At 47.6% G+C, this 26,234-nt stretch overlaps 1 protein-coding gene across 1 annotated transcript; it reads left to right on the top strand.

Annotated features, from left to right (window-relative positions):
- The first annotated feature begins 9,553 nt into the window (after positions 1–9,553).
- On the top strand, positions 9,554–25,418 carry SLC2A3 (solute carrier family 2 member 3). The gene is made up of 10 exons (XM_049772037.1): positions 9,554–9,716; positions 11,717–11,809; positions 12,464–12,624; positions 14,655–14,895; positions 17,458–17,620; positions 20,074–20,261; positions 21,419–21,523; positions 22,027–22,128; positions 22,458–22,661; positions 24,269–25,418. The coding sequence occupies exons 1-10, from the start codon at positions 9,702–9,704 to the stop codon at positions 24,509–24,511; spliced, it is 1,515 nt and encodes a 504-aa protein (XP_049627994.1). The 5' UTR covers positions 9,554–9,701; the 3' UTR covers positions 24,512–25,418.
- The last annotated feature ends 816 nt before the right edge of the window (positions 25,419–26,234 follow it).

Below are 26,234 nucleotides of genomic sequence, written 5' to 3' on the forward strand. Positions count from 1 at the left end.
TTGTTTGTTTTTTATACCCCAAAAGTGAGTGATCATTCTGTCTGTCCCTCTCCCTCAGACTCATTTTACTCAGCACGATACTGTCCATGTCTGTCCATGTAGGAACAAATTTCATGGCTTGGTTTTCCTTAATGACTGTGTGGTGTTCCATTGGTTTTGGTACTACCTAGGTTTGTCTCTGCTTTGCTCTGGTTTTGGTTTTTGTTTTGGAGTCACACCTGGTGATGCTCAAGGTGCTAAGAGATGCTCAAAGTGCTAAGAGAACCATATACAGTGCTGGGAATTGAAACAAGATCAGTTGAATGCAAAGCAGATGCCTTAACCTTAACACATTGCTCTTCCTGCCACTATATTGTTCTAAAGATAACTATACTTTTCCTTTTCTTTGTTTGTTTGTTTTTGTTTGTTTGTTTGTTTGTTTTTTGGGTCACACCTGGCGGCACTCCTGGCTCTGAAGTCGCTCCTGACAAGCTTGGGACCATATGGGATGCAGGATTAAAATCAGGGTCCATCCTGTGTTGGCCGTATGCCAGGCAAACGTCTTAACATTATGCTATCGCTTCAGCCCCTATTTTTCCTTTTTGTATCATCATGTTTTCTTGGTTGTGCAGATGTTGGGTTTTTCTTGTATTTGTTGTTGTTGATGATTTTGGTTTTTACTCCTCGGTACTCAGGGCTTACTCCTGGCTCTGCACTGAGGAATCACTACGGACGGTGCTTGGAGATCATATAGGAGGCTGGGGACAGAACCTGGGTCAGCCTTGTGCAGTACCTTCCCCACTATTCTATCACTCAGTTGTGCAGGTGTTAATCTCAGACATTATTATTATCTTTTTCAGTTCCTCACTGATTGATGTCCAAATGATCTTTGCTCTGGTCAGTGGGAGTCCCTTTTAATTTAACTCCCTTGTCTTTCGGGGGGCTTGGAGGATGGAAAGGATGCAGAAATGAAAGAAAATGAATGCAGAGGACTCTCCAGGCAGAGCTTGTGTTCTCCTACTGAACTATGTTCTCACCCCTATGTGTCCTTCCTCCACAACCACATCATCAACCCCAGTTGGCCATATACAAGGCAAACACCCTGCCTGCTGTGCTATCTCTCCAGCCCTAAATGAAAATGTCTTTAAATTTATGAAGAATTTTGCTCAATACAAAGACAAGTACTGTTACAAAACTAGGCAATATTTGAATGGTTCGAATACAAAGAAAGCTTTTGTAAAGTAAAAGTACCCAGGACCGGTAGATTTCAAGTCATTTTGCATCTTGCTATAAAGAAGAAAAAGAAGATCCAAATTATTTTATCTCTGATCTGTCATTAATACAACAGTGTTTTTGCTTGGCTTGGTTTAGTTTATGGGCCACACCTGTCCACGCTCAGGGAACTCTTCTAGCAAGTTCAGGCGACTGTATGGGGTGGCAGGGATTGGAACCAGATCTGTTGTGTGCCAGACAAACACTCTGCCTGCTTTTCAGAGAGTGATCTCTGAACCCCAACACAAGTTACATTTTGATTTGGTTTGGGAATCACTCCCAAAGCAATGCAGAGGGGTATGGGGAATGCTTCCTGCAAAGTGATCAAAAAACCCAGTGGTATCAGGTGGTTGGTTGATTCCAGAGTTGCGGCATACAAAGCATATACCTGGTTCTGTGAGCTATCACTTCAACCCCAAAATAAAAAAAAATATTTTTAAAAGTTTAACAATTGGAGGGCCCGGAGAGATAGCACAGTGGTGTTTGCCTTGCAAGCAGCCGATCCAGGACCAAAGGTGGTTGGTTCGAATCCCGGTGTCCCATATGGTCCCCCGTGCCTGCCAGGAGCTATTTCTGAGCAGACAGCCAGGAGTAACCCCTGAGCACCACCAGATGTGGCCCAAAAACCAAAAAAAGTTTAACAATTGGAGCCAGAGAGATGAATGGAGGTAAAGGCATTTGCCTTGCATCCAGAAGAATGGTGTTTTGAATCCCAGCATCCCATATGGTCCCACATGCCTGCCAGCGGCAATTCCTGAGTGGAGAGCCAGGAGTGACCCCTGAGCGCTGCCGAGTGTGACCCAAAAACCAAAACCAAAACAAAACAAAAAAAAAAAAAGTTTAACAATTATGGGGCCAGAGAGATAGCATGGAGGTAAGGCGTTTGTCTTGCATGCAGAAGGACAGTGGTTTGAATCCCGGCATCCCATATGGTCCCCTGAGCCTGCCAGGAGCGATTTCTGAGGAGTAACCCCTGAGCACCACTGGGTATGACCCAAAAACAAACAAAAATTTTTTTTTTGTTATTTGCTGGAGTAATAGGTCTTTTGCCTTGCATAAGATCCACCTGTTTTCATTCCCTGGCTTCCCATATGGTCCTTAAGCCCTGCCAGGAATGATCTGTGAGTGCAGAGACCAGAGTAAGCCCTGAGCATTGCCCCAAACCAAAAATAAATAGATAAATAAACATTAGAACTGGGGCAGGAGTGATAGCACAAGGGTAGGGTGTTTGCTTTGCATGAGGTCAACCCAGGACAGACCAGTTTGTATCCCCAGTATCCCTTATGGTCCCCTAAGCCTGCCTGGAGCGATTTCTGCGCAAAGGCAGAGCCAGGAATAACCTTTGAGCATATCAGGGTGTGGCCCTAATCCCCCAAATTCTACCTCCAGCACCTCTCTCTCTCTTTGTCACTCTCTCCCCTTTCCCATCCCTCCCCTCTCTTCCATCCTCCTCCTGCAAGCTACTATACAATGATAAACACTACTATGCAATGACCATGCCTGGGGCCATCCTCATGTCAGTGTTGGATCATATTTCTGGTATCTTTCTTTTTTTTTTTTTTTTTGGGTCACACCCGGCAGTGCTCAGGGGTTACTCCTGGCTGTCTGCTCAGAAATAGCTCCTGGCAGGCACGGGGGACCATATGGGACACCGGGATTCGAACCAACCACCTTTGGTCCTGGATCGGTTGCTTGCAAGGCAAACGCCGCTGTGCTATCTCTCCGGGCCCTCTTTTTTTTTTTTTTTTTTTTATTTCTTGTATCTTTCATAAGACCACGCAGGATAATTTCAAGTGTCAGTGATGAGAATGTATGAATGTATGTTGCAGAAGTGCCACGTTCTGTCGTCAGCCATAATGCTTTGGGCAGCTGGAGCAGAGGAAAGGAAACCCACAGCATGGTCAAGAGGTTAGCCAAGCTTCCTTCCAGTTCTGGCCCTGTATTATTTACCAGAAAACTGTGCTATAGAGTGTTCCTATGCCATCAGCCAGAACTGAAGCAGTGATAAAGGGTCATTTGTTCACCTCTTCAGTGAGTGATGGAGATAGGGCTCTGCTGAAGGGCCTGAGATGGCCTGGAAACCAAATCCCAGGGCTTATCTGAAGGGATTCACCTGTGAGTCAGAAAGCCAAACAAAGACAATTGGAATACAAAGAAGACAAGGAATCTGGGCAAGTTCCTCTTTTCTTTTTTTTTTTTTTTGGGGGGGGAGGGGGGTCACACCCAGTGGTGCTCAGGAGCTGGAGCAGTGGTGCAAAGTGGGAAAGCGTGTGCCTTGCTAGCGCTAGCCTAGGACGGACTGTGGTTTGATCCCTTGGTATCCCATATGGTCCCCCAAGCCAGGGGCGATTTCTGAGCACATAGCCAGGAGTAACCCCTGGCATCACCGGGTGTGGTCAAAAAATAAAATAAAAAAAAAAGATAATGGGCTAGAGCAAGAGTACAGTGGGTAGAGTATTTGCCTTACAAAGGGCCAATTGGGCGAGTTCAATCTCCAGCACCCCTATGGTGTGTCCCCCCCCCCCCCGTAGGACTGCCAGGTGGGATTTCTTTTTTTTTTTTTCTTTTTTTTGGTTTTTGGGCCACACCCGGCGGTGCTCAGGGGTTACTCCTGGCTGTCTGCTCAGAAATAGCTCCTGGCAGGCATGGGGGACCATACGGGACACCATGATTCGAACCAACCACCTTTGGTCCTGGATCGGCTGCTTGCAAGGCAAACACCGCTGTGCTATCTCTCCGGGCCCGCCAGGTGGGATTTCTGAGTGCAGAGCTATGAGTCTGAGTAACCCCTGAGCATGACATCTGGGTGCAGCTTCAAAAGCAAAAACCAAAAAAATTGAAAACATAAACCCCCTTATAAACTGTAGTCAAAATTGTTCTTGGTGCAAGCCATTACCAACACATGGAAGGAAAAATTTTTAGTTACTGGCTCTTCCTTGTGCCTTTGAAATTTCATCCAGATGATGTAAACGTGGTCGTTTTCCCAGTTTTCACTCAAACTTTAAATTCCTGCCTTCCCAGAATCTAGGACCTGTGACCTGTGTGTCTTTCTACTTAGTTATCATACTAGCAAACATCCTCCCCCACAGAGCAGCACAAAGCTGGACCTAGCTTCCCAGGTCTGCAGATAGACCCTGCACCAAGAGATCCCAGAGCATTTCTGCACATTCCTATCCTCTCCTGCTCACCTGTGCACTTTGCACTGTGCTTCCAGCTCACTCCTCTCTGAACCTTATTTCTTTAGTTTATGTTGCTGCTGCTGTTCTTTGGGTCACCAGCACTTAGTGGTATCAGAGATCTACTCACATTTCTGTGTTCAGGGGGTGACTCTCAGCAGTATTCAGGGGATCCTGTGGTGTTGAAGCCTGCACACAGCGGGTTGAGCTATCTCCCTGCCTGCCTGCCTGCCTTTATTTTGTCCATTCTCTCTCCTTCCTAACATCCCTCCTCTTTCCTTCCTTCCTTCCTTCCTTCCTTCCTTCCTTCCTTCCTTCCTTCCTTCCTTCCTTCCTTCCTTCCTTCCTTCCTTCCTTCCTTCCTTCCTTCCTTCCTTCCTTCCTTCCTTCCTTCTTCCTTCCTTCCTTCCTTTCCTCCCTCCATCCTTCCCTCCCACCTTCCTTCCCTCCCTCCTTTCCTCCTTCTCTCTTTCCCTTCTCTTTTCCTTTCAAATACTCAGGGCTTACTCCTGCACTTTTTTCTAAGTGCTCAGGGATCACACTTGGTGGAACTTAAAGAACCATATATGGAGCCTAGGATCCAACCTGGGTCAGTCACATGCAAGGCAAGTGCCCTACCTGCTGTACTGTTTTCAATAAAGATGACACAGGACACTTACTTTGTTTGGGGATATTTTTGGCCACACCTAGCATTTACTCTCAAGGTGGGGCTTGGGAACCACCTTAGGGTGCCCAGGATTGAATCAGGGTTGGCCACCTACCTGTAAGGCAAGTAGTACCCTACCCATTATAATATCTCTTTGGCCCTATAATATGCTTGCTTTAGAATAGTTACTTTGATTGAGTAATAATACACTTGCCTTAATTGCAAGTGACCTGGGTTTGATCCTTGGCATCCCGTATGGTCCCTTGAGTATCGATCGCCAGGAGTGATTCCTAAATGCAGATTCAGGAGTAACCCCTGAGTATTAACTGTGTGGGGGACAAACCCACACTCCAAAAAAAAAAAAAAACAAAAAAAAAAAAAAAAAACGCATAGTTATCTTGCTGACCTTGCACACAGCCTTGAGTGAGATCAATGAGCAAAGCAAGAGGTGAGATTGAGCTCCGTTTGGAATCTCATGAAGATTCCCAAATCATATCAAAGATCCCAGCCAGCCAACTGATTTCAGGACAAGTCAGCCCATAAGGATGAAGTCATGCCCTATAGCCCAGGGTGAGAGTTGTCCTGGTTGAACTCTCACCTGGAACATGAACGCCCCCAGCACTGAGTGACTTTTTGAGCTTGGAGCTAGTCGGGTGCAGCTTCCTTAGAAGCCCCGGGCCTCATTATTCTTGGAGATGAAAACATGCAGTTGAATCCCTCTCAGAATATACGTATTGCTTCCAACGTACCCTTTCCCTGTGTGTCCCCTTTATTTTTTTATTTTTTCAAAATGTCGCTGGAGAAAATAACTTTCAGCTCTCTGTCCCTTTTTTTTCTTTGTTTTTTTTGTTTTGTTTTGTTTTGTTTGGGTCACATCTGGCAGTACTCAAGGGTTACTCCTGGCTCTACGCTCAGAAATTGTCCTGGCAGGCTTCGGGCACCATATGGGATGCCGGGATTCGAACCACCATCCTTTTTCTGCCTTCAAGGCAAATGTCCTACCTCCATGCTATCTCTCTGGCCCCCTCTCTGGCCCTTTTGATAACACATCCCCATCCCCTTTCTTTTCCACCTATAGTAAAAAGTCTGGGGCAGAGAGATAGCATGGAGGTAAGGTGTTTGCCTTTCATGCAGAAGGACGGTGGTTCAAATCTCAGCATCCCATATGGTCCCTTGAGCCTGCCAGGGGTGATTTCTGAACATAGAGCCAGGAGTAACCCCTGAGCGCTGCTGGGTGTGACCCAAACCCCCCCCCCCAAAAAAAAAGTCTCCAGAGTTTAAAAATCTACTTGATTGTGATCCCTGGGGTATTTTTTTGGTTGGTTGGTTGGTTGGTTTTCTGTGTGTGTGTGTGTTTGTTTGTTTGTTTGTTTAACTTTTGGGGCCACACCCAATGGTGCTCAGGGTTTATCCCTGGCTCTGCTCTCAGGAATTACTGGCTGTATGCAGGGATGTATGGGATGCAGGGTCAAGCCTGGGTCTGCCCATGCAAGGCAAACTCCTTACCTACCCTACTATCTATCTCTTGGGCTCCTATCTTATCACTTTTAAATGGGGCTACTAGAAAATTGGCTAGGTAAGAGTCTGGCGTTGTGGGGCTGGACAGCTGCCCTCTGGGATATTCTCTTTTCCTCTGGCCAAGGGTGCCAGTTGCTGTGGAAACCCAGAGCCCTCAGTTCCGTTTCCTGGAAGGCGGGGTGAGGGTGGAGAGGTGAAGGGGGGATGGGATGCCTGGAGGAAGGTTCTCTCGCTGTCACGTTCCACACGTCCCTGGTTGGTGGGTGTGTGTCTCTCTCTGTGGCCAGACTTGAGGAAAGTGGGACAGATTATCAGGATGTTCCAGGCCTGGCGGTATCGGTTTGAATTTTAACTTCGGAGACCAAAACCCTAAAGGAAGATGCACTTCCTCTCTTTACCATCCAGAAAACTTGAATTCACTCAACCAGCTTTTTCCAGCCCAAACTGGCTTCTCCTCGACCCAGGGGGTTGCTAGGCTACAGATTCTAGGGAATTAGGAATGTGACCATTGTAATCCCCTCCCTCAAAATCCACCTCCACCCCCTGCCTGTTATCTCTTTCTCCACCAACCCTTTTTACTATAGCTCAAAGACTTTTCTTTGTTTATTCCCACCCCTGCACCTCTTCTCTCTGTCATTCTGCATCCTCCATGGGGCACGGTTTTCTTATCCTTTTTGTTTGTTCCTGGGGGTGGAGGTGCTGGGCACACCTGATGGCTGTGTTCAGTACTAACTCATGGTTCTATAGTCCTAGCAGGGCTTCAGGGATCATATGGGATGCTGGGGATATTAAATCCTGGTCAGCCATGTGCAATATCTCACAGCCCTCTTGTACCATTTTTTTTTGTTATTGTTTAGTAATCGGCTATTTATTTTAGGCTTTAAAGAAATTCATAGTGCAGGGTGGATGGTGGAAGGAAGACATGGATTAGAGGTGACATAGGACAGAAGTGACAGGTCTTGGGCACTTTGTTAGGGTGAACTGTGGATTCTGTACATCAAAATCATAAAAGTGTGAGGGGCTGGAGAGATAACATGGAGGTAGGACATTTGCCTTGCATGCAGTAGGACAGTGGTTCAAATTCCGTCATCCCATACAGTTCCCCCAGCCTAGCAGGAGCGATTTCTGAGCATAGAGCCAGAAGTAACCCCTGAGTGCTGCTGGTGTGACCAAAAAAAAAAAAAAAAAAAGAATCATAAAAGTTAGCACAGTTGTAGGGTGTTTGTCTTGCACACAGCCAACCAAGGTTGTATCCCAGGTGTGGCCCCAAAACAAAACAAAAATTCCATAAACATTAAATATAGTAAACCACTGATCACTAATCATGTTACCTGAACTACAAAAAGATTTTGTTAATTCACAGTGGGGAATTAATAAGATTCTGATTATTCTCTCCAGTTGCATAAGAACCAGTTAAGTTGATCTTGTTCCCATTTTTTGGTGGGGGGGGTCACACTGGTGCTTATGGGCTACTCCTGGTTCAAGGGACTAAGTCTTTCCTCTAGAGCCCCCCCCCCTCCCTTTATTTGGCCACGCCTGGCAGTGTTCAGGGCTTACTTCTGACTCTGAACTCATAAGTCACTCCTGGCAGGTTTGGGGGGACCATCTGGAATTGAACCAGGCATCTAACATGTGCAAGGCAAACACTCTCCTCCCTGTGCTATTGTTCTGGTCCCTACACCCCCATTTTTAAATGAAAGATGGGAAATGCTACCAATTCCTTAAAGTCTGGGAGTTTGGGGAGAATACTCAGAAAGTAACCTATACCCTGGCAATAGCTCTTTTGTTAGTTTGGTTTGTTGTTGTTGTTGTTGTTAGTTTGGTTTTTTGGGGTGGCACACCCAGTGGTGTTCCAGGCCTACTCCTGATTCTGTGCTCAAGCAGTGCTTTGGGGGTCACTCCATCAGCTGTGCAAGCACCCTATCCGATTCCAGCGTCCTTGCAAATAACTAACTGAAATTGATGATGGTTTCCTCTGGTCTCTGGATGGATGCTCTGAAGCTGAGGCTAGAGGCAAAGCTTGTCAGACGAACAGAATTTTTTTTTTTTTTTTTTGGTTTTTGGGTCACACCCGGCAGTGTTCAGGGGTTACTCCTGGCTGTCTGCTCAGACATAGCTCCTGGCAGGCACGGGGGACTATATGGGACACCGGGATTCGAACCAACCACCTTTGGTCCTGGATCGGCTGCTTGCAAGGCAAACGCCGCTGTGCTATCTCTCCGGGCCCAGAGGAACAGATTTTTACATCCAGGCAAGATCTTGAATCACATTCCACTGGCAGAAGCTTTTCTCCTAGCTGAAGTCCAGCCAGAGCCGGTCTGGCTTAAATATCTAGATCCATGCACTCATCTCTCTCTGGGTCAGGAGAGCCCGAAATGGCCACATCCCTTGATTTTCTCTCATTGCACCCAACCATAAGGCCCCCAAATCCCTAGATAAATTGGTGAGGTCAGGGATTTTTCTGCTCGATCTCCAGAATTCACAGGTGGAAGCACCCACTCAACAATTTGTATTTGGAGAGGGATGGCACGGTTAAGGCCTTCACATATCTTGGAAGATCCATCTCAGTTCCGAGAAGGTGCCAAAGGGGGGGGGTAACAGTTTTTGAGCCCTCCCTCTAGTCTTTTCTGGTAGCATTTTGTCTGTGAAACGAAGAGGCTGCTTTAGAAGAGGGAAGAAGCTTTAAAAAAAAAAATACCACCAGAGTAGGAGGGTATAGGATGTGGTTTGAAAGGAAAGGGAGGGGGGGGGGCATCAAAGAAGGGGGCGCCTAGAGAGGTTGCCCAGGATGGGGGCAGTTTGAAGTCGCTCAATTCCGAGAGGTCACAGGATTGCTGGGGGCGGGGTGGGGTGGGGCCGGGAAGGCGGGTTTCCAAACGCACGAAGGGAGGCTCCGCCTGCTGCAGAGATTATAAAGGGGGTGCACGGCCCGGAGAGGGAGAGAGAGTGAGAAGGAGGCGACTCAGTGATGCTCTGAGTCCTGGAGCTAAGTTGCCGCTGAGCTCGGGGACATTTTGGAGGTTCTGATCTTTGGTTGGAGCATCTCTGGAAAGCCCAATCCGAAATCTTGTCTGGAAGCTTTGGAGAAGAGAATTAAGTTGAGGGCAGCCATGGGGAGCACGAAGGTAAGTGGGACTCGGCAGTGGCCCGTTATTTCTGCGTGCTTGGCTGCGCGGTTGTCTCTTTTTCTCTCTCTCTCTCTGTCTCTGTCTTTCTCTCTCGGACTGAAAGGCCACTCTTGACGGTGCTGGCCGAGCTCAGCCTCTGAGTCACTGGTCCTCCCCTTAGCCATTCTGCCTGCGCCTCCCTCCGCGCAGTGCTCCTGGGGTCTCTGGTTCCCTGGGGATGTCACATCTGGCCGGAGGTCTGTCGGGCCCCATTCATTCTCCTTCTGACCCCTTCGGATCAGGCGTGCGCCCTTCCCCGCTTGCTGCTGGGTCTCGGGGTTCTTGCTGGCTGACGTTGATTCTTGAGCGTAGGCGTCCGAGGCAGCCTTGGGGGACACCCCCGGAAAGCGATTGCGCCTTGGAAAGGGGGGTGTCTGGGGGCATCAATGAGATTTATCTGGGGGCAGGACTAGTCTCTCTGCCAGCTGTTTTCCCGACACATGCACGTGTCCTTGCGATGGGTACCTGATTGATGGTTGTGGAATCCAGGATCGATTCGTCTGGCTACGTATTGGGGTGTGTGTGAGTGGGTGGGGTACAAGATGAGCGTGGAGGGGGGGGAACAGGCATTTTTGGCCAAGATACACTTGGCAAAGGGCCTTCTGGGGTGCAAATGATTCGTGTGGGGGTGGAAGAAGGGTGTCAGCTTGAGGAGGAGGGGAGGAAGAAGGCGTTCTTAGGGGGCACACACACACACACACACACACACACACACACACACACACACACACACAGCCAAAGGATTAAAATGAAAGGTTTAGCCTCTGGCTGGGGCCTCAGCTTGTCCCCGAGGCAAGGTCACTTTGAGGAACGGTCACAGTAGCCTGATGGGCCTGGACACGGAGGACTCTAGATAAGGATGGGGGCTGAGGGTGGCTGGGGGGGGCCTTTGCCCATCGATGGCCTCGGACCCAGGTTTTACTTGCCCTGGGGACTGAGGGTGGTGGCAACTGGGCTGAACGCGTGGGGCCCGGGCGGGGAGATCTGACAGGACACTTGCCCAGCTAGGTGTCTTGCCTGATGGCCGAGGTCTCTGCACCCCTCAAAACCCAAGCTGTCGTTATCTGGGCGGCTGGGTGGCCGGTGAGCTGCGTTCTCCCCCTGCCGGGTAGGAGGTGGCAGTGCAGTGGCGGGAATGCGGTGGGTCACGATTTGATCCGGAGCGGTTGGGTGCTGGGGGACAGCTTGGAGAGGGAGACGAACCCCCAAATCGAGTCACGCGCACACACCCCACCTCGCCGCCTCCCGGGCTCCTGGGTGGGTGGAGGCGGACACAGCTAAAGAAACCTAGGGATGGGGGCCGGAGTGTTGGCACAAGCGGTAGGGCGTTTGCCTTGCATGCTGCTGACCCAGGAGGGACCTTGGTTCGATCCCCGGCGTCCCATATGGTCCCCCAAGCCAGGAGCGATTTCTTTTTTTGTTGTTGTCTTTTTGGGGTCACACCGGGCACCGCTCACGGCTCACGGGTTATTCCTGGCTCAGAAATCGCTCCTGGCAGGCTCGGGGGGACCATATGGGATGCCGAGATTCGAACCACCATCCTTCTGCCTGCAAGGCAAACGCCTTACCTCCATACTACCTCTCCGGCCCCCAGGAGCAATTTCTGAGCGCAGAGTCAGGAGTAACCCCTGAGCATCACCGGGTGTGGCTCAAAATCTAAAAGAAAAGTAAAAAAAAAAAATTAAATTAGGGATGTGGGGAGGAGGGTCCTGCAAACGGTGGTTTCTAGAAGGGGTCTGGGGATGGAGGTTTTATGGCTGAGCCCAGATGGGACTGGAACCGAAGTGAACAGTGGCTACTTTACCCCACTGACCTAGTTCCCCCAGGATTCTGGCCGTGCTCCCGCTAACACTCACTTTTGTTTGTCATTCCTCTCCTAAGTTGCTAAGTGTTGGGTTTGTTTTGCACCCCAATAAGACTTTGCCCTCCTAAGACAGCCTCTTCCTTCCCTCCTTCAGGTCACTTCATACCTGATCTTTGCCATCTCTGTGGCCACCTTAGGCTCCTTCCAGTTTGGCTACAATACCGGCGTGATCAATGCTCCTGAGACTGTGAGTGGGATCCCCCTACCCCTTGAATATCTCTAGTAGTGGGGCTGTTTCTTTTTGTAGGGTCTGAGAAGCCAAGAATTTGAAGACTATGGGGGGGGGGACTCTGAATCAATTAGGGGGGTTGCTACACCCAGATGCTTAGGGTTTAATATACTACTCCTGGCATTGTGCTCAGGAGTCACTCTTGGCAGGGCTCAAGGGATCAAATAGGGTATTAGGGGTTGAATCAGTTGAGGGTTTACTATACTTGCTGTCCTCCACCCCTTGTGAGGGGAAACCTTTTTGTATTTATAGGTTTTTAGTCACATTCTGCAGTGCTCAGAGCTTACCTTCTGGCTCTGGGCAGGGCTTAGGGGGCCAGATGGGGGTGCTAGGGATTGAACCCAAAGGGTGGAGAAGAAGACTTGAGTCCACCAAAGCAAGAAGTGTTTCTCACTCCCTGTGTGTGATGTTTTATTTCTTTTCTTTCAGAAGTGAGGTGAGTGGCAAAGAAGTGGGGTGGGAGGTTGATCTTAGAAGAGAAAGTCGGGGGGGGGGGAGGGGGGAACTTCTGGGAGATGTTACAGAACTTAGGGACCCATGCAAGGTCCTGCGTGCCCAATGTTTTGTGTTTTCTCATCCAACGCTCCATCCATTTGCCTGTTTAATTTGCAGATCATCAAGGAGTTTCTGAATAACACTTTGATAAATAGACAAGGAACCATACCCAGCGAGGTGGTGATCACGACCCTCTGGTCCTTATCGGTGGCCATCTTCTCCATTGGCGGCATGATGGGCTCCTTCTCTGTTGGAGTCTTCGTTAACCGTTTTGGCAGGTACTAACTAACCAGAATGGATCCTGAAGGGACTCAGCAGATGCTGAGAAGTTAGGGTGATAATGCTGCACTTGAAGGAGGACTTGATCTAGTCCAAACGGCTCTTTCTTTGGATTTTGGGCTCATCTGGTATAGTTGGGGAGAACCATGAGGTGTCTGGGATGAACCTGAGGGCAAGCATCTTAATCTCTGTACTATTTACCTCTGTTACCATGCTCTCCAGAGGTTGGGTATGGGACTGCCTGGCATTTGCAGTATGCTCTAGAATCAGTCCTAGTCAAGTAAAGGCACTTGCTCTATTCCCCTTGCATATCACCAACCCAGATGTGTTCCCTGGTGCCCCACTTAGCCACACCCCACCCCCACCAGGAATAATCCTTGAGCACCTCCTAGCTGTGACTTCAAACCTCCCATATCCCTAGTAAAGAAAAGTTCACTATCAAAAGTCCCAGAAATAGACTGTCTTCAAGGTCAGCCTGCTGTTTGATTTTCTTTTATGGGGGATGTGTGTGGTTTGGGCCACACCCTGCAAAAGTCAACTGTTCCTGGTCCTGAGCCCTGGAATAACCTCTGGCAGTTCTTGGGACCTATTACAAGGTGCCAGGGATCAAAACAGGGTTGGTGGGATACAAGGCAAGTTCCTTAGCCCCTGCACTATCTGTGGTTTGATTTTTGTTGTGTTGTTTTGTATTGGGCTACACCTTGTTTTGTTTTGTTTTGCTTTTTTGGATTTTGGGTCACACTCAGCAGCACTCGGGTTATTTCTGGCTCTATGCTCAGAAATCGTTCCTGGCAGGCTCGGGGACCATATGGGATGCCAGGGTTTGAACCACCATCCTTCTGCATGCAAAGCAAATACCCTACCTTCATGCTATCTCTCCGGCCCCCGGGTCACATCATTTTGTGCTCAGAGCATAGGCTCTGTGCTCAGGAAACCATATAAGATTCTAGGGATTGGGCCTGGAGAGATAGCACAGCGGCGTTTGCCTTGCAAGCAGCTGATCCAGGACCAAAGGTGGTTGGTTCGAATCCCGGTGTCCCATATGATCCCCCGTGCCTGCCAGGAGCGATTTCTGAGCAGACAGCCAAGAGTAACCCCTGAGCACCGCCGGGTGTGGGCCCCCCCCCCCAAAAAAAAAAAAAGATTCTAGGGATCAAATATATACAGATAACTATGTGCCAGGTAAATCCTGGGGCAAGAAGGTTAGTACAGCAGGTAGACTGACTCAGGTTTGATCCTCCTCATTCTCATGGTCCCTCAGAATGGCCAGGAGCAATTCCTGAGTGCAAAAGTCAGGAGTAAATCCTGAGAACCTTTAGGTGTGGCCCAAAAACATATTCCACCCCCCAAACAAGAGTACCTTAGGGAACCTTAGGTTCATCCCTGACACCACATGGGTCTCCTCAGCTCTATCAGATGAGCTCCCAAATCCAAAGACAAAATAAAAATGCTTTGGGGCTGGAGATAGCTCAGTGGGCCAAAGCATATGGTTCTCAGACAAGGGCCACCACTAGGTTCTGTTTCTGCTGAGAATGTGGAGGGTGTGAATTTCCGGTGACTTTTCCTGCTGCTGAGAGTTTGTAGACCAATTTGAGAATTGGTGGGAAGTACTTGCTAAAACCATATAATCCGGCTGACACTCAGGAAGGAAAATCTGATGACCCATTGCTAGTTTTCTGGATGAGTTTTATAAAAGCATGTCAAGGTGAAAAACAAAATCTGTGGTGCCGTGGCAGGCCTAGTGGCCCCTAGGACGGACCGCGGTTCGATCCCCCGGTGTCCCCCAAGCCAGGAGCGACTTCTGAGCGCATAGCCAGGAGTAACCTGGCTTAAAAACCAAAAAAATAAAAAATAAAAAAAAATGTGGTGCCAGCTCTCCCAAGTAGAAATGTTCTGCTAAAAGAGAAGTTAGATTCAAAGAGAAGAGCCTAGAAAGATTTTGAATGGTAAAGGGAAAAGGAGGCTTGATCAGATCTGTATTCAGACCTGTTTTTCACTGACTTGGCTTGTCTTTTGTTTGCCCCTCCAGGCGCAATTCCATGCTTATTGTCAACGTTTTTGCTGTCATTGGTGGCTGCTTCATGGGGTTCTGCAAACTGGCAAAGTCATTTGAAATGCTGATCATCGGCCGACTGGTCATCGGCTTCTTCTGTGGCCTCTGCACTGGTTTTGTCCCAATGTACATTGGAGAGATCTCCCCCACTGCCCAGCGGGGGGCCTTTGGCACCCTCAACCAGTTGGGCATCGTCATTGGCATTCTGGTGGCTCAGGTACTGTACAGCTTTTACTGAGTATTTATTTCACGGTTCCTTACATGAAGGGTTGATTTCCTGGACCGCTACATGACTTAACAAATTCAAGTCCTTCGAATGATGTCTCAGGCACTTTTTTTGGGTCAAGCATTCTTAATTACAGATGAATTGCAACAATTCCTTTTTTGTTTTGTTTTTGGCCACACCCAGCGGTGCTCAAGGGTTTCTTCTGGATCTGCTCTCAGAAATCGCTTCTGGAAGGCTTAGGGACCATGTTGAGTGTCGGGAATCGAACCTGGGTTTGTCCTGGGTCAACTGCATTCAAGGCAAATACCCTACTGCTATGCTATCACTCCAGCCCAAGTTGCAACAATTCTTACTGCAGCTCACAGGCAGCTTAGGAAGAGAATGGGGTGAAAATACATCAGGGACGCTAGAGCGATAGTACAGTAGGTAGGGCACTCCATATGGTCCTCTAAGCCCCCCCTAAAGCCAGTCCCCTGAACCCTGTCAGAAATTGAACTCTGGGGCCAGAGCAGTGGCACATCGGTAGAGCATTTGCCTTCCATGTGGCTGACCTAGGACAGACTACAGATCAATCCCTGGTGTCCCATATGGTCTCCTGAGCTAGGAGTAATTTTTTTTTTTTTTTTTTGATTTTTGGGCCACACCCGGCCGTGCTCAAGGGTTACTCCTGGCTGTCTGCTCAGAAATAGCTCCTGGCAGGCACGGGGGACCATATGGGACACCGGGAATCGAACCAACCACCTTTGGTCCTGGATCAGCTGCTTGCAAGGCAAAACACCCGCTGTGCTATCTCTCCGGGCCCTAGGAGTGATTTCTGAGCGCAGAGCCAGGAGTAACCCCTAAGCGTCACCAGATGTGCCCCCCCCCAAAAAAAAAAGAAATTTAATTCTGAGGACAGAAACAGAAGTAAGCCCTGAGCACTGCCAGATGTGACCCCCCCCCCCAAAAGAAAAACAGGAGAGCTCATTCTTGGAAGGGCTTTGGGTGGGCATATAGGATGTCTGAGATTGATCCCTGGTTGGCTGCTTGCAGGGCAAATACCTGACCTGCTGTATCATCACTCTAGCCCTTATTTTTTTGGTGGTGGTGGTGGCTCATTTGGTTGTGCTCAGGGCTTACTGCTGGCCCTGCACTCTGGAATCACTCCTGGCATTGTTAGTAGGATTATATGCAGTGCCAGGGATCAGTCACATGCAAAGCAAGCTTAACAACCTTGTACTAGCCCTCTGGCCCAGATTCTTTTGCTTTGTTCTGGGATTCCACTCAGCAGTGCTCAATGTTCTTCCTGAGTGCACTCAAGGATTTCCCCCCTGCAGTGCTAGAGGACCATATGTTATGCTGAAGCTTGAACCCAGGTCGGCTGCCTGCAAGGCAAGTGCCATAAACTCTGGCCTCTTTTTGGGTTGGTGAGGATGCCCACACTTGGCAATGCTCAGAGGTTACTCCTGGCTCTGCACTCACTCAGGAATCACTCCTGGTGGTGCTCAGGGAATTATATACAATGCCAGAGATTGATCCCCAGGCCCTGGTCCCTACCTATAGTATGATCATTCTAGTCACTTTTTAAAATTAGTTTTTGGGGGGTTGATTGCCTTCTTTTGTTTTGTTGTGTTTTTTTTGGGCCACACCTGGCAGTGTTCAGGGGTAACTCCTGGCTGTCTGCTCAGAAATAACTCCTGGCAGGCACGGGGGACCATATGGGACACCAGAATTCGAACCAACCACCTTAGGTCCTGGATCGGCTGCTTGCAAGGCAAATGCCACTGTGCTATTTCTCCGGGCCCTGGATTGCCTTCTAGTATAACTAGCAGTGCTCAGGGGAACACATAGTACTGGGGAGGGCTACATTTCAGCAAAGTACTTCATCTTCTCTCTTGCCAGCATTACTACTCTTGTAACTACAGAAAGGGGCCAAAGAGATAGAATGGAGGTAGGGCATTTGTCTTGCATGCAGAAGGACGGTGGTTCAAATCCCAGCATCCCATACAGTCCCCCAAGCTTGCCAGGAGCGATTTCTGAGCTTAGAGCCAGGAGTAACCCCTGCATGCTGCCAGGTGTGACCCCCCCCCCAAAAAAAAAAAAAAAAAAAACCCTTAGAAAAAATGGCTTTAAAGTTTGGTGATTTTTTTTTCTTTCTGTTTTGGCCTATACTTGGCAATACCTAGAGAACTATCTGATGCTGGGGACTGAACTGGGGCTGGGCCACATACAAGATGGGCACCTTAGACATTCTGTACTTAACCCCTTTAGCCTTGAACTTCAGATAGTGTGACCAACAAACATCTTATAAAGCTCTAGGCTTGGGCCAGAGAGAGAGTATCAGGGCATTTGCCTTACACACCGCCAATCCAGGATGGGGGGTTGTTCAAATCCCAGGATCCCATAGGTCCCCCGTGCCTGCTAGGAGCGATTTAGAGCACAGAGCCAGGAGTAACCCGAGTGCTGCCAGGTGTGACCCAAAAACCAAAAAAAAAAAAAAAAAAAAGAAAGAAAGAAAAAAAAAAGATAAAGCTCTGGGCTTTATAGTATTATAATTGTCTGCTTTCTTTCCAGATCTTTGGTCTGCAATCCATCATGGGCTCTGAGACGTTATGGCCTATGCTGCTGGCCTTCACCATCATTCCAGCCATCATCCAAGTCTTAACCCTTCCGTTTTGCCCTGAAAGTCCTCGATTCTTGCTCATTAACAAAAACGAGGAAGTGGAGGCAAAGACAAGTGAGTCTTCCAACATCCACTTGAGAAATTTTATGGTTATGGTTGAATTGAGCATGTAGGCATGGAATCCTTTGGTAAAATGTATCTTAGACATTTATTTTTTTTAGTTATTTCACTTTTTGGGTGGGGGGGTTGTTTTGCACCACACCTGGTGACGCTCAGGGGTTACTCCTGGCTATGCGCTCAGAAATTGCTCCTGGCATAGGGGACCATATGGGATGCTGGGGGATCGAACCATAGTCTGTCCTAGGTCAGCCACGTGCAAGGCAGATGCTCTACTGCTGCGCCACTGTTATATTTTTTTATTACCTGTTTATTTGTTTTTGTTTTTGGGCCACATCTGTTGGTGCGTAAAGGTTACTCCTGGCTCTATAAGCTCAGAGATCGCTCCTGGCAGCCTCTGGGGACCATATGGGATGCCAGGAATTGAACCTGGATCTATCCCGAGTTGGCCATGTGTTACTGCTCCAGCCCCTTGATTTTGGTGGGGGGCAAGACAATTGTATCCAATGGTTATTTCTGGATCTGTGCCCAAGATAAGAGTGACCCCTGGCAGTGATGGGGAAAATCACATACAGTTTTGGTGATCAAACATCCACATTGAAGGCAAACAAACTCAACCTCCTTTTTTATTTTTATATATTTGGGTTTTGGGGTCACATCTGGCAGCACTCAGGGGTTTACTCCTGACTCTGCATTCAGAAATTGCTTCTGTGAGGCACGGGGTACCATATGGGATCCCGGGATTCGAACCACCATCCTTGATAGGCTGTATGCAAGGCAAATGCCCTACTAATGTGATATCTCTCTGGCCCCATTCTTTTTTACTTAAAAGGAAAAAGTTTGGGGCTGGAGTGATAGCACAGCAGTAGTGCATTTGCCTTGCACGCTGCCAATCCAGAATGGTTGCATGTGAGACAAATGTCTAACACACTGTACTATTACTCTAGCCCCTCACCCACCTTTAATATCTTCCCTGGTCCCTTATTACTTTGTGGGGCTGGGGCTTGAAGAGGATCTCCCAAGTAGTGCTTATTTAGGGGTCTCCAGCATTACTCCCAGCAATACTCACACATTCAGGACATTTAATTCTGGGAGCACTCTGCCACAAGCACCTCTACTAGGATGCAAATTTGGGTTCCAGCACATAGAGGTAAAACATACAGAGCTCATGTATGTATGTGGCCCTGGATACCACTTTTTTCCCCCCTGCCCTTTTGACCCAAGTAGAGGGTTTTCTGAACTTTTTCTTTGCCCTTAATGAATGAGGTGAGGAAGGGATTTAAGAAAGACATGGATGCCAGATGGCCAGAACTCATTCCCAGTGTTCTTTGGAGATTCAGACATCACCTCATCTTTTCCCATTCTTTATTTTCTTCTGGGGAAATACTGACTGATATCATTGCTTACTCCTGACTCTGCACACAGTGATCACTTCTGGTGGGGCAGAAGGGACAAAATATGGTGCCTGGGTTGGTTACAATGCAACCCTACTTGATCTCTATAACTCCAGTCCTCCAGTCTCACCTGTGTCATTTTTGTTTTGGGTTTTTTTTTTTTTTTTTGGGTCACATCGGGCTGCTCTCCGGGGTTAATCCTGGCTCTATGCTCAGAAATCACCCTTTGTAGGCTCAGAGGATGATATGGGATGCCGGGATTCAAACCACCATCCTTCTGCATGCAAGGCAAATGCCTTACCTCCATGCTATCTCTCCAGCCCCTTTTTTATTTCGGGGCCACACCCATTGACATTCAGGGGTTACTCCTGGCTCTGTGCTCAGAAATCACTCCTGGCTTAGGGGACCATATGGGACTCTGGAGGGATCGAACTACAGTCCATCCTAGGCTTGCTCTTGCAAGGCAGACACCTTACCTCTAGCGCCACCGCTCAGACACGTTTTTTGTTTATTTTTATCTGGAGGTGTGTATGTGTGTGCCACACCCAACAATGCTCAGGGTTTTTTCCTTGGCTCTGCATCCAGGAATTGCTGTGAAAGTGCTTAATAGGATAACAGGAATAGAACCCAGGTTGGTTATGTGCAAGGCAGGCGCCTTATTGGTTGTGCTATTGCTACAGCCCCCACCCCACAACCTGTGGTCATTTTTTATTTGTTGGCTTTAGTGTAGGGAATCTCTTTCTTGTAGGTGCAACTTGGGGTTTATTTTGGAGGGGAGGAGTCATACCCCACTGTTCTCAGGGGTTAGTTACTCCTGGCTCTGCACTCAGAAATTGTTCCTGGTAGCCAGAGATGCTGGAATTCGAACTATCAACCATCCTGGATCCGCTGCTTGCCAGGCAAATGCCATACCACTGTGCTATCTCTCTGGCTCACTAGAAGTGCTTTAGAAACTTTTTGGGGGCCCAGGATGAAGCATGGGTGCCTCCTGCTCATAGAGCTAGTGCTCAGATCTTTGTTTCATCTCCTTCCACCCTCCTGTACTTTCCTTGCCAGTCCTCCAACGATTGTGGGGCACTGAAGACGTGGGCGATGACATCCAGGAAATGAAAGAAGAGAGTGTCCGGATGTCACAAGAGAAGCGAACCACCCTGCTGGAGCTGTTCCGGTCCCCCAACTATCGGCAGCCCATCCTGATCGCCATCATGCTTCAGCTCTCCCAGCAGCTCTCAGGCATCAACGCTGTGAGTAACCTCTGAAAGGGGTCCCAAATTCTTTGACACTCAGATGCATGCATATTACTTGGTGGTAATTACTTGTGCCCTCCCCATTACTAACAGCCACACCCAATCTGGATTGACATAGTCTCCCATTTATTCTCATTGGTGGTTGGGTTGGGTTGGGTTGGGTTAGGGAGAGGGACTTTTGGTGGTTCTTGTTGGACCATAGGGCTTCATGGAGCTCTCTGGCCCTTGGCTGTTTTGACTTATCTCTGGGGATCCAAGGATGTGTCTCAATGGAGAAGTATGTGTCTTGTGTACATGCAAGTTCCACATCTGGAAAATATGACGGAAGAAAAAAACATGTTGTCCATCCATAGTCTTTGAATTTTTGGGGTTTTTTTCTTTTTTTTTTTTTCTGTTCTAGACATTATGTATACACATTTCTCTAATCTTCCGTCATCTTAACTCTCCTTTCTCCTATGGTGTTGATTGGTGATAGATGACCATACAACCAAAGTGTTGTGTGATTGTTGTAATAATGTTTTTGCCTGTCATCCCACCTGGATCTTCCAGGTGGGGGTGATTAAGAAAAGAAATAAGTAGCTTGTTGGGGAGGCATAGAGAACTCTTTTGCCAGAGCTGACGGCTTGTTCAGTTTGCCTTTTGGAGCTGGCTGCAACTGACAAAAGACTTTCTTTGCTGAACCTTTGGTCCCCTAATCTTTTGCATTCGTTGATTATTCACGTCTGATATTATTATCAAAGTCTCCCTCAAAAAGGGGGGACGGAAGAATGGGATTCAATTTATCTTTTTGGGAATCATTCTTTGACTTGGAGACCATCAATAAGGGGTTTGACCTCCCACCACACCAAAGTAGATCTTTTTGGGGGTTGGACTCATTTGGCAGTGCTCAGGTGAATCTACTCCTGCCTCTGTGCTCTGGAGCAACACGCTGGCACTGCTTAGGAACCTTGTTAGCAGTGCTCGGGATCAAAAGCCAGGAACTAAGGTACACATTAGAAGAAGATAAGTTCTCTTGCCAAAAATTGATTTAGGTGCCAGGGATGTTACTGAGTGGTAGAGTGTCCTGAGTTTGATCCCTGACAATGAGAAATAAAACAAAACAAAACAAAACAAAAACCTTTTTTTACGCCAAATTGCACCTTGTTTCTTCCTAGGTATTCTATTACTCAACAGGAATCTTCAAAGATGCAGGTGTCAAGGAACCCATCTATGCCACCATTGGTGCCGGTGTGGTTAACACCATCTTCACTGTCATATCTGTAAGTTGGAGTGTTTTGATCATTTCCAGGGAGGTTGAGGAGGATTCTTGCTATAGGGTGGGAGCATGTACTTCCTTTTTTGAAGCACATGAAATGAAGTCATGGGGTAAGGGTGTCCAGTATAAGGCCATTTAGTTGGTGACGAGTTTTGACCATATTGAGCACTGTTTAGATGCTACTCCTGGGCCAGAGAGATAGCACAGTGGTAGGGCATTTGCCTTGCACACAGCCGATCCAGGATGGATGATGATTCGAATCCTGGCATCCCATATGGTCCCACTTGCCTGCCAGGAGCGATTTCTGAGCACAAAGCCAGGAGTAACCCCTGAGCACTGACAGGTGTGCCCCCCCCCAAAAAAAAAAACTAAATAAAAATAATAAATACATAAATTGGGCACTGGGCTAGACGACTGGGTGATGCCAGTGGTGAAACAAGGTCAGGCAACTCATATTATATGAAAGACATCAGCAGAGGGTCCCCTCACTTTCTTTTTCCCTTCCAGCTGTTTCTGGTGGAAAGGATGGGCCGAAGGACTCTGCATCTGATAGGCCTCGCAGGAATGGCTGGCTGCTCCATCCTGATGACGATTTCCTTGTTACTGAAGGTGAGCACTTTTGGAGAGGACCAAAGGGCTGCTCAGGGGGACTGGTGGGGTGGGTTGGAGGACAACAGCATGGTAGGAGTTGGAAGACCAGGAGATGTGCTCTTTCACTGCTGTCCTTGAATCCTAGAGAAGAGTTTGTTTCTTTGGCTAATTTTCCTCTTATGAGATCTGCTGTTATTCCCATTTACAGGTGATCACATGGCTTTGTAACTAAAGTTTAAAAGCCCTTAGGGATCCTTGAGGCCCTGTCATATCTCCTTTCACAGACTCTGGATGGGAAAGTGAGGTCTAACAGTCTTGACTGTTTTTGTTGTTTCCTTCTCACACAGACTGAATATGCCTCGATGAGCTTCGTCTGCATTGTGGCGATCTTGGTCTTTGTGGCCTTTTTTGAAATCGGCCCAGGCCCCATTCCCTGGTTTATTGTGGCAGAGCTCTTTAGCCAGGGACCCCGGCCAGTTGCCATGGCTGTGGCTGGATGTTCCAACTGGACTTCTAACTTCCTGGTGGGCCTGCTCTTCCCTTCAGCCGCAGTAAGTACATGGACTGGACGGACCACTCAACTAAAATGTAACTGACAACAAAACAGCAAACAAAACTTTTCAGGCCCATCTTGAAACCAAGTCACTTATTTTAGATAGTCCTTGAAAATGGCTACTGATGCCTTGAAGACATAAAGTAACTTAGTACAAAGGACTTTAAAACTAGATTTTCTTTCTTTCTTTCTTTCTTTTATTTAATTTAATTTAATTTTATTTTATTTTATTTTTTGTGGTTTTTGGGTCACACCCAGCAGTGCTCAGGGGTTATTCCTGGCTCCATGCTCAGAAATTGCCCCTGGCAGGCACGGGGGACCATATGGGATGCCGGGATGACCTTCTGCATGAAAAGCAAATGCCTTACCTCCATGCTATCTCTCCGGCCCCTAAAACTAGATTTTCTACCTCAACCACCACCTAATTTTTTGATGACTTCTCAAAAAAAAAAAAAAAAAGTGTAGGGCCGGAGCTGTAAAGCATCTGCCTTGTGCGCAGTAGCCTAGAAAAGACAGTGGTTCAATCCCCCAACCTCCCATATGGTCCCCCAAGCCTAGTGCGATATCTGAGTGCATGGCCAGGAGTAACCCCTGATCATCACCTAGTGTGGCCCAAAAACCAAAAAAAAAAAAAAAAAATTAGTGTATGGGGGATAGTAATGGATGCATAAAGGTGCCAGGTGATAGCATAGCAAATAGGGCGTTTGCCTTATATGGTGCTGATCCAGGTTTGATCCCTGACATATCCCATATGGTGCCCTGAGCCTGTCAGGAGCAGTTTCTTTTGTTGGGGGGGCCACACCTGGCTGTACTGAGGGGTTACTCCTGCCTCTGTGCTTAGAAATTGCCTTGCAAGTAGCTAATCCAGGATGGACCTCAGTTTGATCCCCTGGCATCCCATATGGTGACCCAAGCCAGGAGCGATTTCTGAGCACATAGCCAGTAGTAACCCCTGAGTGTCACCAGGTGTGGCCCAAAAACCAAAAAAAAAAAAAAGAAAAAATGACTGAGGGGATCGAACTTGGTTGCTTGGCCTTGTGCCAAGGCCCTTATTGATTAAACTATCACTCTGACCCTAGAACTTCTTTTTCTTGATTTTTGGGCCAGAGTGATAGTACACAGCTGACCTGGATTCAGTCCTCACCACTCCATATGGTCCCTCAAGCCCTGCCAGGATTATTTCCTAATCATGAGTCAGCTTTGAGCACTGCTAGGTGCATACCACTCCCCACAAAACATACAAAAGAAAAGTACCAAGCTAGACTCTTTTTTGTTTTGTTTTGTTTTGTTTTTGGGCCACACCCGGCGGTGCTCAGGGGTTACTCCTGGCTGTCTGCTCAGAAATAGCTCCTGGCAGGCATGGGGGACCATATGGGACACCGGGATTCGAACCAAGCACCTCTGGTCCTGGATCGGCTGCTTGCAAGGCAAAAACCGCTGTGCTATCTCTCCGGGCCCCCAAGCTAGACTCTTAAATGGATATGAAGAAAGTTGTTTTTCTTTCCAATGGATTGGGAGGGAGAGAAGTGGGGCCTAGTTAATGATGAGGCAGGGCCCTAGATTGATTTGCCAATACTGACCCTCTTTTTGTTTTTTTTTCCCTAGTTCTATATGGGACCCTACGTGTTTGTTGTCTTCACCGTGTTCCTCTTGTTTTTCTTTATCTTCACCTACTGGAAAGTCCCCGAGACTCGAGGCAGGACTTTTGAGGAGATCACCCGAGCCTTTGAAGTAGGGGGGGCGGTAAACACAGATGTATCCATGAAGGTGATCGACCCCTCTGTGGCCATGTCCAAGGCTGATGACGAATCCTCCATGGTAGCACAAGGTGTGAATGAAAGGGTCTAAGCCAGGCTCTCTTCTTCCCACCTCTCTCCCAACACAGAAAAGCACCCTCTCACAAGAAGTGAGGGGGCACCTCATGAGTATGGAATCCAGGACTGTTTACGAATGCTGCTACTTGATCTCTTCTCATCCAGGATTGCCCAACATGGGCTCCTGAGGCGCCATGTTGCATTGGTTGTCTCTTCAATGGCTGTCAACAGTTGTCCTTTCTTGGACATTTCTCTTCCACTGAAGAAAAACAACTTGGTCACTTCTCCCTTGGGCTCTAATCTTGCCTCCAGGGAGGGCATTTTGTGGGGGGGAGGATATCATGGTGCCATCCCCCAACCTCAGAAAGTAGCAGGTGTGCCATGGAGCATGGAGGGCAAGAGTTGGGAATCCCATGAGCCACCTGCCTCACTTCTGTATAGCTCAACAGAGCAACTTCACTTGAGTTTTATTTATTTTATCTTCTAGTGTTACTGCATAAATATTTATTTTTTTAACTGTAAAGGACTTTTACCAAATAATTATTAAAAATAATAAAATAAGGGCAATTGAGGATTAGAGGGAGGTGTCTGAAGAGAGGTGAGAGGAAGACAACTGGGATGATGGAAGTAAAGCTGAGGAGAGGGAGGTGAGGAAATTCTCTGAGGTTGGCCTCAGTCCCTCTGAAGGAAACACTTTGGTTTCTCAGAACAGTGATGTGCCTGTATAAAGAAGCTACTGAGGTTTTCTTTGGATTTTTTTTTCCCTTTGCTTGAAATTAAATGTAGTTATTACTTGAAATCTAGGGTTATCACGAAGACTAGCATTATTAGTTGGTGGTGGCTGCAGGGTTTTCACTAATGGGAACTGAACAAGGAACAGTTCTTTCTAGAAATCTCTACCCTATGTGTATAAAAACCTTTCCCCTTGTAATGAATGGACTGACTTTAAAACAAAAAAACTACTACAGTCCACGTGGTAGGAGCCAATGCCTCTGTTGGTTCTTGGTTTGAGGTTTGAGGTTGATTATTTTCTCCCATCTTTATCCTTTAGGGGATTTTTGGATATTGACTTTTTTTTATTTAGTTTTAAACAATACTATTATTAGCTGGTGTGGACTGGTATGGAATTTGTAAAGTGGCTTCTAAGAGTTTGTTTTTTCCTGACTGGTTCTTAATGAATGTTGTTGATCTTAGGGCATGCTTGTCTATGTTTATGACCTGTATTAATGTGTCATGTGCCCAGATCTTTCCACCAGACACCTCCAAGGCCACAAAGTCTACCAGAGTTTTAACTCTGGAGGGGGTCCTGGGCAGCCCCAATTTCCCTCTCTTCACTTTTTCTTAGATTACTCCATCTCCGTTTCCCTTGGTGCTTACATATTTCAGATCCTTGCCTGGAACAGGATTTGGTTCAATTCTCATCCCTCCTCTGAAGCTGGGATGTTGGGGTATGGGAGGTTGGCTGGAACATGGGGGGCTCTCTGGGTGAAAGTATTCCTCTTTTTTCAGTAACCAGATGGTGAATATTTCCAAGTGGATTTCTTATTATCATGTTAAACTGGTTCTGTTTTGAAATAAAAATTTTGAATGTATCTAAGATGGCACATGTTTGTTTTGTGGTTTGGTTTTAGGGGTTTTTATGGGCTTTGGGCCACACCCAGTGGCACTTAAGGTTTACTACTGGCTCTCCACTCAGAAATCACACCTGGGGGGCCAGAGCCATAGAACAGCAGGCAACAGGGTACTTGCTTCCTTGC

Source organism: Suncus etruscus, chromosome 4 (genome assembly GCF_024139225.1).
Source record: "Suncus etruscus isolate mSunEtr1 chromosome 4, mSunEtr1.pri.cur, whole genome shotgun sequence".
Lineage (NCBI taxonomy): Eukaryota > Metazoa > Chordata > Mammalia > Eulipotyphla > Soricidae > Suncus > Suncus etruscus.

Coding starts and splice junctions, on each gene's coding strand:
- SLC2A3 (XM_049772037.1), top strand. Junction 12,625..14,654: donor TTCGTTAACCGTTTTGGCAG/GTACTAACTAAC, acceptor TTGCCCCTCCAG/GCGCAATTCCATGCTTATTG. Junction 21,524..22,026: donor CCATCTTCACTGTCATATCT/GTAAGTTGGAGT, acceptor TTTCCCTTCCAG/CTGTTTCTGGTGGAAAGGAT.